This window comes from Meles meles, chromosome 21 (genome assembly GCF_922984935.1).
Source record: "Meles meles chromosome 21, mMelMel3.1 paternal haplotype, whole genome shotgun sequence".
In the NCBI taxonomy this organism is placed as follows: domain Eukaryota; kingdom Metazoa; phylum Chordata; class Mammalia; order Carnivora; family Mustelidae; genus Meles; species Meles meles.
Window position 1 is genome coordinate 19310407 of NC_060086.1, and position 12385 is coordinate 19322791.

At 43.9% G+C, this 12385-nt stretch overlaps 1 protein-coding gene across 1 annotated transcript in view; it reads right to left on the bottom strand.

Annotated features, from left to right (window-relative positions):
• Nucleotides 1-12385, bottom strand: part of LOC123933847 (integrin alpha-D-like) — a 79082-nt gene that overhangs the window by 34471 nt on the left and 32226 nt on the right. Inside the window, exons 11-20 of the mRNA XM_045993505.1 lie at nt 11955-12084; nt 11707-11849; nt 11379-11519; nt 11076-11285; nt 10457-10587; nt 10183-10340; nt 9111-9265; nt 8723-8854; nt 7845-7918; nt 7468-7609 (exon numbers count right to left, since the gene is read on the bottom strand). Coding sequence (XP_045849461.1) covers nt 7468-7609; nt 7845-7918; nt 8723-8854; nt 9111-9265; nt 10183-10340; nt 10457-10587; nt 11076-11285; nt 11379-11519; nt 11707-11849; nt 11955-12084 — 1416 coding nt within the window. The remainder of the gene's footprint in view (nt 1-7467; nt 7610-7844; nt 7919-8722; nt 8855-9110; nt 9266-10182; nt 10341-10456; nt 10588-11075; nt 11286-11378; nt 11520-11706; nt 11850-11954; nt 12085-12385) is intronic.

Sequence of the window (12385 nt, forward strand, 5' to 3'; positions counted from 1 at the left end):
CATGGAGCACTGGCTGTGGTGCAAAACAATGAAACTGTTACACTGAAAAGAAATTTTTAAAAAGTGGAAAAAAACAAAATAAAATAAATGAAAATTTTAAAAAAGAAAAAGAAATTAAAAATAAATAAACATAAATAAATATAAGTAGAAAAAGTCTGATGAATTAATGAACTCTACTTTGAAACTAATATACACTGTATGTTAACTAATTAACTAAATGAAATAAATTTTAAAATAAATAACAATCAGTGCATAAATGATGAATTTTGGAACACTGAAAAGAAATTTTAAAAATAAATAAAAATTTAAAAAGTATTTTTTAAATGTTCTTCATCAGTAGCCATCAGGGAGATCAAATTAAAACTACATTGCGATACCACCTGACAGCAGTCAGAATGGTCAAAATTAGCAAGACAGGAAACAATGTGTGTTGGAGAGGATGTGGAGAAAGGGAACCCTCTTACACTGTTGGTGGGAATGCAAGATAGTGCAGCCACTTTGGAGAACAGTGTGGAGATTCCTCAAGAAATTAAGAATAGAGCTTCCCTATGACCCTGTAATTGCACTGCTGGGTATTTACCCCAAGGATACAGATGTAGTGAAAAGAAGAGCCATCTGTACTCCAATGTTTATTGCAGCAATGGCCACGATCGCCAAACTGTGGAAAGAACCAAGATGCCCTTCAACGGATGAATGGATAAGGAAGATGTGATCCATATACACGATGGAGTATTATGCCTCCATCAGAAAGGATGAATACCCAACTTTTGTAGCAACATGGACGGGACTGGAAGAGATTATGCTGAGCGAAATAAGTCAAGCAGAGAGTCAAGTATCATATGGTCTCACTTATTTGTGGAGCATAACAAAGAACACGGAGGACATGGGGAGATGGAGAGGAGAGGGAGTTGAGGGAACCTAGAAGGGGAGATGAACCATGAGAGACTATGGACTCTGAAAAAGAACCAAAGGGTTTTGAAGGGGTGGGGGGGGTGGGAGGTTGAGGAACCAGGTGGTGGGTAATAGGGAGGGCACGTACTGCATGGAGCACTGGGTGTGGTGCAAAAACAATGAACACATTTTGAGGAACCTCCATGCTGTTTTCCAGAGTGGATGCACCAGCTTGCATTCCCACCAACAGTGTAGGAGGATTCCTCTTTCTCCACATCCTCGCCAGCATCTGTCATTTCCTGACGTGTTCATTTTAGCCATTCTGACTGGTGTGAGGTGATATCTCATTGTGGTTTTGATTTGTATTTCCCTGATGCCGAGTGACGTGGAGCACTTTTTCATGTGTCTGTTGGCCATCTGGATGTCTTCTTTGCAGAAATGTCTGTTCATGTCCTCTGCCCATTTCTTGATTGGATTCTTTGTTCTTTGGGTGTTGAGTTTGCTAAGTTCCTTATAGATTTTGGATACTAGCCCTTTATCTGATATGTCGTTTGCAAATATCTTCTCCCATTCTGCCAGTTGTCTTTTGGTTTTGTTAACTGTTTCCTTTGCTGTGCAAAAGCTTTTGATCTTGATGAAATCCCAATAGTTCATTTTTGCCCTTGCTTCCCTTGCCTTTGCCGATGTTCCTAGGAAGATGTTGCGGTGGCTGAGGTCAAAGAGGTTGCTGCCTGCGTTCTCCTCAAGGATTTTGATGGATTCCTTTCTCACATTGAGGTCCTTCATCCATTTTGAGTCTATTTTCATGTGTGGTGTAAGGAAGTGGCCCAATTTCATTTTTCTGCATGTGTCTGTCCAATTTTCCCAGCACCATTTATTGAAGAGGCTGTCTTTTTTCCATTGGACATTCTTTCCTGCTTTGTCAAAGATTAGTTGACCATAGAGTTGAGGGTCGATTTCTGGGCTCTCTATTCTGTTCCATTGATCTATGTGTCTGTTTTTGTGCCAGTACCATGCTGTCTTGATGACAGCTTTGTAATAGAGCTTGAAGTCCGGAATTGTGATGCCACCAACTTTGGCTTTCTTTTTCAATATTCCTTTGGCTATTCGAGGTCTTTTCTGGTTCCATATAAATTTGAGGATTATTTGTTCCATTTCTTTGAAAAAATGGATGGTATTTTGGTAGGGATTGCATTAAGTGTGTAGATTGCTTAAGGTAGCATCGACATTTTCACAATATTTATTCTTCTAATCCAGGAGCATGGAACAGTTTTCCATTTCTTTGTGTCTTCCTCAATTTCTTTCATGGGTACTTTATAGTTTTCTGCATATAGATTCTTAGCCTCTTTGGTTAGATTTATTCCTAGGTATCTTATAGTTTTGGGTGCCATTGTAAATGGGATGGACTCCTTAATTTCTCTTTCTTCTGTCTTGTTGTTGGTGTACAGAAATGCAACTGATTTCTGTGCATTGATTTTATATCCTGACACTTTACTGAATTCCTGTACAAGTTCTAGCAGTTTTGGAGTGGAGGCTTTTGGTTTTCCACATAGAGTATCATATCATCTGCGAAGAGTGAGTTTGACTTCTTCTTTGCCGATTTGGATGCCTTTAATATCTTTTTGTTGTCTGATTGCTGAGGCTAGGACTTCTAGTACTATGTTGAATAGCAGTGGTGATAATGGACATCCCTGCCGTGTTCCTGACCTTAGCGGAAAAGTTCTCAGTTTTTCTCCATTGAGAATGATATTTGCGGTGGGTTTTTCATAGATGGCTTTGATAATATTGAGGTATGTTCCCTCTATCCCTACACTTTGAAGAGTTTTGATCAGGAAGGAATGCTGTACTTTGTCAAATGCTTTTTCAGCATCTATGGAGAGTATCATATGGTTCTTGTTCTTTCTTTTATTAATGTGTTCTATCACATTGATTGATTTGCGGATGTTGAACCAACCCTGCAGCCCTGGAATAAATCCCACTTGATCGTGGTGAATAATCCTTTTAATGTACTGTTGAATCCTATTGGCTAGTATTTTGGTGAGAATTTTTGCATCTGTGTTCATCAAGGATATTGGTCTGTAGTTCTCTTTTTTGGTGGGATCCTTGCCTGGTTTGGGGATCAAGGTGATGCTGGCCTCATAAAATGAGTTTGGAAGTTTTCCTTCCATTTCTATTTTTTGGAACAGTTTCAGGAGAATAGGAATTAGTTCTACCCTATGACCCAGCAATTGCACTACTGGGTATTTACCCTAAAGATACAAATGCAGTGATCCGAAGGGGCATGCATACCTGAATGTTTATAGCAGCAATGTCTACAATAGCCAAACTATGGAAAGAACCTAGATGTCCATCAACAGATGAATGGATAAAGAAGATGTAGTATATATACACAATGGAATACTATGCAGCCATCAAAAGAAATGAAATCTTGCCATTTGCAACGACATGGATGGAACTAGAGGGTATCTAGTGAAATAAGTCAATCGGAGAAAGGCAACTATCATATGATCTCCCTGATATGAGGACATGGAGATGCAACGTGGGGGGTTAGGGGGATAGGAGAAGAATAAATGAAACAAGATGGGATTGGGAGGGAGATAAACCATAAATGACTCCTAATCTCACAGAACAAACTGGGGGTTGCTGGGGGGAGGTGGGGTTGGGAGAGGAGGAGGGGGTTATGGACATTGGGGAGGGTATGTGCTATGGTGAGTGCTGTGAAGTGTGTAAACCTGGCGATTCACAGACCTGTACCCCTGGGGATAAAAATACATTATATGTTTATAAAATAAAAAATTGGAAGGGGAGGCGAACCATAAGAGACTATGGACTCTGAAGAACAACCTGAGGGTTTTGAAGGGTTGGGGGTGGGAGGTTGGGGAACAGGTGGTGGGTAATAGGGAGGGCACGTATTGCATGGAGCACTGGGTGTTGTGCAAAAACAATGAATACTGTTAGGCTGAAAAAAATAAATAAATTAAAAAAGATTTTAAAAAATCAATGAACACTGTTACACTGAAAATAAACAAATAAAAAAAAGTATTTTTTAAATAGTAGTATATAAAAAATAAAAAAGAAAAAACAAACAAAATGGATGAAAGACCTAAATGTCGGATTGGAAAACATCAAAATTCTAGAGAAGAACACAGGCAGCAACCTATTTGACCTTGCCCATAGCAACTTTTACTAGACACATCACCAGAGTCAAGGGGGATAAAAAGCAAAAATGAAATTTTGGGACTTCGTCAAAATGAAAACTTCTGCACAGTGAAGGAAACAATCAACAAGACAAAAAAGCAAAAAAAAAAAAAGACAAAAAAGCAACCAATGGAATGGGAGGAGATATTTGCAAATGACATGTCTGATAAAGGGTTAGTGTCCAAAATATATAAAGAATTCTTAAAACTCAAGAAGCAAAAAATAAATAATTCCATTAAGAAATGGGCAGAAGGCATGAACAAACATTCTTCCAAAGACACAAAGATGGCTAACAAACACATGAAAAGATTTTCATCATCATTCATCAAATGTTAGCCATTCTGACAGTTGTGAGTTGATATCTCAATGTAGTGATGATGCAGAGAAGGAGAACCCTCTTACGTTGTTGGGGGGTGGTGGAATGCAAACTGGTGGAGCCACTCTGGAGAATAGTAAGGAGCTTCCTTGAAAAGTTAAAAATAGAACTGCCCTATGACTCAGAACTGCACTACTAGGCATTTACCCAAAAGATTAAAAAATTGTGAGGAGTACATACACCCCAATGTTTATATCAGCATTAAATATGAAAGCCTAACTATGGAAAGAGCCCTAATGACCATCAAGTCATGAATGGAGAGAGAAGAGATATACATATACAATGGAATATTACTCTGCATCAAAAAATGAAATCTTGCCATTTGTAACGACACAGATGAAACTAGAGGGTATTATGCTAAGTGAAATAAGTCAGTCAATGACAAATGTCATATGATTTCACTTATATGTAGCATTAAGAAACAAAACAGATGCAAAAGTTGGATATTCCTCCTTTCTGATGGAGGCATAATATTCAGTCAATTATCATATGTTTCACTTACTTGTGGAGCATAAGAAATAACATGGAGGACATTGGGGGGAGAGAAGTGAGTTGGGGGAAATCGGAGACTGTGGACTCTGAGAAGCAAACTGAGGGTTTGGAAGAGAGGAAGGTGGGGTGTTGGGTGAGCATGGTGGTGGGAATTAAGGAGGGCACATATTGCATGGAGCACTGGGTGTGGTGCATAAACAGTGAATATTGGAACACTAAAAAAAATAAAATTAAAATAGATTTTTAAAAAAGAAACAAAACATATGAACTAGAGGAAGGGGGAAAAAAGAGAGGGAGGCGAACCATAAGAGACTCAACTATAGAGAACACAGTGAGGGTTCCCGGAGGGGAGGTGAGCAGAGGATGGGCTAAATGAATGATGAATACTAAGAAGGGACCTGTGATGAGCACTGAGTGTTATATATAAGGGACAAATTACTTCCTGAAACCAATATTACACTATATGTTAACTACCTAGAAATTAAATAAAAACATTTTCTTAAAATATGGAATGGGTAAATAAATTGTGATATGGTCATACAAAGGGATTTTATATACAATAGAAATCGACCCTCAACTCTATGGCCAACTCATCTTCGACAAAGCAGGAAAGAATGTCCAATGGAAAAAAGACAGCCTCTTCAATAAATGGTGCTGGGAAAATTGGACAGCCACATGCAGAAAAATGAAATTGGGCCACTTCCTTACACCACACACGAAAATAGACTCCAAATGGATGAAGGACCTCAATGTGAGAAAGGAATCCATCAAAATCCTTGAGGAGAATGCAGGCAGCAACCTCTTCGACCTCAGCCGCAGCAACATCTTCCTAGGAACAACGGCAAAGGCAAGGGAAGCAAGGGCAAAAATGAACTATTGGGATTTCATCAAGATCAAAAGCTTTTGCACAGCAAAGGAAACAGTTAACAAAACCAAAAGACAGCTGACAGAATGGGAGAAGATATTTGCAAACGACATATCAGATAAAGGGCTAGTATCCAAAATCTATAAGGAACTTAGCAAACTCAACACCCAAAGAACAAAGAATCCAATCAAGAAATGGGCAGAGGACATGAACAGACATTTCTGCAAAGAAGACATCCAGATGGCCAACAGACACATGAAAAAGTGCTCCACGTCACTCGGCATCAGGGAAATACAAATCAAAACCACAATGAGATATCACCTCACACCAGTCAGAATGGCTAAAATTAACAAGTCAGGAAATGACAGATGCTGGAGAGGATGTGGAGAAAGGGGAACCCTCCTCCACTGTTGGTGGGAATGCAAGCTGGTCCAACCACTCTGGAAAACAGCATGGAGGTTCCTCAAAATGTTGAAAATAGAACTACCCTATGACCCAGCAATTGCACTACTGGGTATTTACCCTAAAGATACAAACATAGTGATCTGAAGGGGCACGTGTACCCGAATGTTTATAGCAGCAATGTCTACAATAGCCAGACTATGGAAAGAACCTAGATGTCCATCAACAGATGAATGGATAAAGAAGATGTGGTATATATACACAATGGAATACTATGCAGCCATCAAAAGAAATGAAATCTTGCCATTTGCGACGACGTGGATGGAACTAGAGCGTATCATGCTTAGTGAAATAAGTCAATCGGAGAAAGACAACTATCATATGATCTCCCTGATATGAGGACATGGAGAAGCAACATGGGGGGTTAGGGGGATAGGAGAAGAATAAATGAAACAAGATGGGATTGGGAGGAAGAAAAACCATAAATGACTCTTAATCTCACAAAACAAACTGGGGGTTGCTGGGGGGAGGTGGGATTGGGAGAGGGGGAGCGGGCTATGGACATTGGGGAGGGGAGGCGAACCATAAGAGACTATGGACTCTGAAAAACAACCTGAGGGTTTTGAAGGGTCAGGGGTGGGAGGTTGGGGGAACAGGTGGTGGGTAATGGGGAGGGCACGTTTTGCATGGAGCACTGGGTGTTGTGCAAAAAGAATGAATACTGTTACGCTGAAAAAATAAATAAAATGGAAAAAAAAAGAAATAGTCTACAGTCACAAGCAACAAATGTATGAATGTTCACAATCAAAAGTTGAATAAATGAATAAATATGCAAAAGAACATATAACAAGTTCCCATAAATTTCAAATATTGACAAAACACAACAGTTTTCTCATAGTTGAACTCATGAGTGGTAAAACCATAAAATACACAAGGAATTGATTATCACAAAGTCAGAATAGTGGTTACCTTCGGGAGAGACTGAGGTTCTCACGAGGAAAAGAACATAGGGAGAGGATTACTGGAGGTACTAGCAGTGTATTATTTCTTGACCTGGATGCTATTTGCTTAATATTATTTATTTAACTATACATCTGCTTTATGCACCACTCTCTCTCTCTGTGTCTCTCTTTTCTTCAGAATAGTCTGTATCTATGTTTGGATTTCATCATAGAAGAATTAAAAAGAACCTACTGTAACCCAGGGCAGGGAAGAGACATAAGAGAACAAGGGAGCTATTTACCTGTGTTCCTAACACTCGTCGATAGGACAGCCCTGCTGGGTAGTAGAAGTGGACCACAGTTCCATAGGAATCCTCACCCTCATTCCACAGAGTCACTGTCACGTTAAGCTCCAGGGAGCTCCCTACCACCAGGGTCTGCAGGCTGAAAGAGGAAGGACAAAAGTGAAAAAGAGACTCCACTGGAAATCGGTTGGAATTGGATCAAGGGTAAGGCCAGGACTGCAGGAACTCATGAATTGATAATATTCCAATCAAAATTTAATGTCTTTGTTAGAAGGAGAGCCAAAGGGAAACAAGCATTTCTCATCCCGTGGGGATAGGAGACCCAAAAGCTTAAGTGTCTAGAAATGAAAACAGATATACATCTCTCAGCTCACCTTGAGAAGCTGAGATTGATGTTCAGGTCCCCTTCACAGAGGCGATCTTGTCCACAGTTCTTCTCAAAGGGGAGCTGCAGAAAAACAGGAGATTCTCTTCCGCTCCATGTCTTAATCATTCTCATCCTGAGCATTCATTTTTGAGTATTACTGAACACCCATCCCACACCCAGCACCATGCTAGACACTGTCAAGAAGTGGGACAGTATGGGAGGGGCAGAATGATAAGATGCTTGGTTTCAAGGAACATGAAGTTTAGCTGAGCAGTTAATTCCATCTCACATTGGAACAATTATTCAACAAACAAAATTAAGTGTCAATAGAGGACAGGTTCTGAGTTGGGTGAGGCTTTAGGAAGCGTGGAAGCCACAGCTGAATTAGACATGGCTCTTGTACTCACAGAACTCACAATTTCCATAGAGAAACCAAAGTGGATGCCAATTGCCATGATTCCAGTCATGTAATCTTTGGTATCACCCTGATGTAATAGGAACCCAGTGAAGGAGTGACAGATGCTGACTGTGATTTCCAAAAGGGGGGAAGATAAGACTGGGGCTTAGAGAACTAGAAATGATCTTTGAGGTGGAGAAAAAAAAATGATTTCCAAGTAGGAACTACAACATGGACAAAGAAACAGAGGAAGGAATGAGAAAAATTGGGAAGGATTTGGAGAATGAGAATCAAAGTTTATGTTGAGGTAAAGTGGGGACCAGCTGGGACGTGTGTAAGGGTCCAAGCTAGACAGGGCCTTGGTAACTGGGTGGAGGCATAATGGTATTTGATGTGGTTGATGAAAAGTTGAGAACCACAACAGGTTCTTAAGACAAAGAAACACAGTGAAGGCCAGCACACCCCTGGGACTTCATTGGAAGACTCACAGAAGCAGTGAAGAGGTCCTGTGAGTCCATAGCCAGCACAGGGCGAAGGTTCTGAGATGAGGGGATGGGATCCCCAACCAAGGAGAAGTTGAGGCGTAGAATGATGGGATTGACCACGTCCTCCACACAGTCCTGAGGGAGAATGGACTTTCAAGAACCCACTATCCTCGTTATTTTCCACCACTGAACCTTCTCCTCAACTGCATCCATTTCTTACTGTCGGGACAGCATTCTGTCCTAGCTGTGGAGTCAGGTTCTCTGACCTCAACTTCCTCTCTCTGATCCCAATATCCCCACTCTTTACACCCCACTCAACAGGGAGCAGAGGTGCCAGAGGCTCTCCTTGGGCTCCTTCTCCCCCTCCCTTTCCCAGAACCAAAGTCCTTACTGGTAAAAGCAGCTTAATGGTTTCACAGTAAACTCCCATTCCCAGGGTTTTTCTTCGAGTCAAAGTCCAGTTCTTGGTTTCGTCAAAAATGGCACGAGAAACCAGACGGCCTGGGTCTAATGACAGATCATACCTGACCGAGCTTTGGACATCACCTGAAGCAGAAGGGAGGAACAGAAGATGGAAAATCCAAGAGAACCTCGAATGTTCGGGTTTTGTTTTTTCATGCAAAAAAATATTGCTGAGCACTTCCTATGTGCTATGAGCTGTATCGTGTGCTGGGATACATGTGGAGAAGAAGATAAAGAAATATCATCCCTGCATTCATGAAGATCTCAGTCTAGGAAAGGAGACAAGCATGCAGGACATAATCCCCCAGCATGATAAACCCAATGATGGGATCCTCAGTAGTACCAAGCAGGGCTTGCCTGGGATCAGAAATGCCTTCCTGGGTGGGCCTTGTCTGAGCCCCAACCTGGAAGATGACCAAGGGCTGGTGAAGAATGGGGAGGAGAAGGTCCCGGACCATGAGAACAATGGCTAAGACCAGAAGAGAGATGGAGGATGGCACATTACAGAAAGGGAGAGTGGGTATCCAGCGGTGAGGCTGGAAGGGCAGGGAGGAGCAAAATCAGCAAGGACATTGTAGACAAGGATTTTGGCCTTTATAAATGGAAGAAAGGACAGGGGGAAGGATGTTAAGTAGTCAAGTGAGAACAGATTTGTGTTCTAGAACCAATACTTCTAGTTTCTCTATGGAGAAAGGGTGGGAGGCTGCAAGAACAGACATGGAAACAGCTCAAAGTCTAGGTAGGAAAGAGAAGTGGTGGCTTCAAGGTAGGCAGTGGCTGGAGCAGGTGGAGAGAAGTGGGCAGACTCCAGATCATATCCTGGACTTAGATTCTACTGGCCTGGGTGTGGGGAGAGGGGGAGAGAAGGGACCCAAGATTTCCTACACTGGCAGGCAGGTGGATGTGGAGGTGGTATCTGGATTCCTTAGCCCATTTTCTCCTGTTGATAGGCTTGGTGTCTCAAGGGGATAAGGGACTGGGTCTACTGGGAAGAAACTCACCTAGCTGGTCCAGTGAGTTTTTGTGGATAGTGAGACAGACTGTGGCATTCCCAGCTTCCAGGGTGGATGGCATGTCTCCCCAGCACTGGTACACATCCTTTGGCACCTCCGATGGCATGAATCTCATGGCCACCCACACATTCAGCACTGGCCGACTCCTGAGGGTGCATGCAGGGGTGAGGACCTGAATCTCGCCTCAGGATGGAGGACAAGGGAGGGGGAAGCTTGTTGAATGGACACACAGTGGGCAAGGTGGGATGTGGAGAGTTGTCACCTGAGCAGCAGCACCTGTCCCCAGGCCCCGACAGCCAGGTCCACCAATCCATCCTGGGTGAGGTCCTGACCCCCACTCAGCGACTGCCCAAAATACTGAAGTGTGGGAGAGAGCTGGGAGCCTGCGATCCGCTGGCCAGAGGGAAAAAGGAAAAGTGGAAGTCAAGGGGAGGGCATCTGCAAGATTTGAGAAGAAAGATTTGGAAAGAAAACTGCAGTGAAGGCAGAACTGAATGGAAAAATTCAGAGAGATAAGAGGGTAGGAATGGAAAGCAAGAATAGTGAGACCCCAGGGACCCCAGACACAAAGCTCCTTCGTTTAATGTTTCACAGAAGGAAACTAAGCCTCCTAGAGGCTAAATCAGTCGCTTGCCTAAGGCCACACAGCTGACATGGCCGGCCAGGCATTTGACCAATGCCCTGCAATCTCTTAACCACTAAGCTGCCCACAGGAGAAAGGAGAGATACTCTGTGCTTAGCTTGGCCTGGTGATATTCAGGGCACTAGACCCCTAAAAGGAGCATGGCTACTGTTCAGGTCAGTGACATGACAGGGCCTCAGGCAAATCTGAGACCTAGGAAAGCAGGTGGAACCGGGAGAGGCTTAGACAGGGGCCTCACCTGTCTGTGGGAGGGGTTGATGCCCAGTCTTGAGGTTCCATGAAAAACATAGACAGCACCCCGGCTCTCCTGCTCTCCTGGGGCCCCGATGGCCACGTCCGTCAGCTTGTCCCCATTCACATCCCCCAGCACTGTCAGGGCTGCCCCAAAGCGGCCCCAAGGGTGGCCTTGCTCCCCACAGAGAATGACCTCACATTGCCACTTAGGCCTCTGCAAAACAAAACCAGTGTCAGGTCCCAACCCAGGTAATCCCTCCACCCCACACCCAGGCCCCACCCAGCCCTGGCCTCATCAGACACTCACCCCCTGGGGCAAGCGGCACACAGACACCTGTCCCCCTCGGGTTGGCTTGTAGTAATGAGGAGCCCCGATGAGGACAAGGTCAGAGCTGCCATCTCTATCCACGTCCACAGTGCAGAGGGAGGCCCCAAAGTAAGAGCCGATCTGCAGGGTACAGCCAAAAGACATCCTGCCTTCCCCTGCCAGAGGCAGACCCTTCCGGGACAGGCCCCACTTCTCCCCAGCCACTGGGACCTTCCCCCTACAGGCTCCCAAACCCCTACTCCTCCCTCTCTGCCCCTGCAGACCCTGCCACCCTCATGTTCCATTCTGGCTTCCTCAACCATCCAACCTGAGTCCCTGTGACTTCAGCCTTCGGCCTCCATTTCCCAGATGTCTTCCTGAAGATGACAACCTTCCCAGTATGCTGATGGCGGGGCGCTCCCAAGATCAGGCTCTGGACCCCCTTCCAAAAGGCCAGCTCAGTGGAGTAACCTGAGGAGGGCACACTTCAGCACACGGGCTTCCTCCCCACCCCTGAGCCCCTGCCCTTCCCAGGCTCATGTCCCACCTGTGCCCCCAACCACAGCCTTTTCTCACCCAGGTAAGAGTCCCTCATGTCCACATTCTCTTGAGACATGTTGATGAAAGTGAGGCTTGTATTTTGGGGATACAGGAAGGCACCTCCAGACCAGCTGAAACTCCCCACTGCCCCCAGAACTGGTCCGTCCTGGGAGGAAAGGATTCCAGGGCTAAGCCAGACCACGCCGAAAGAAGACGGCCTATTCCAAAGCAAGGCCTGACACTGATTCTTCTCACTATTTGGAATTCTCTTCCTCCCTCCCCAGTCTTCTTCAACAACTTCAGTGTCGCTCACTCCTAACGTCTCTCAACCATCCCCAGTGCCGCTGTGCCAATAAGTACTAACTCTTCTCACCCATGACCCTTTCTGCTCCATCCTCTAGTACACCAGAGTTAGGTTTCCTCAGGACCAAGAAACGTATAGCCACCACCCTGCTGGAAATCCAAGA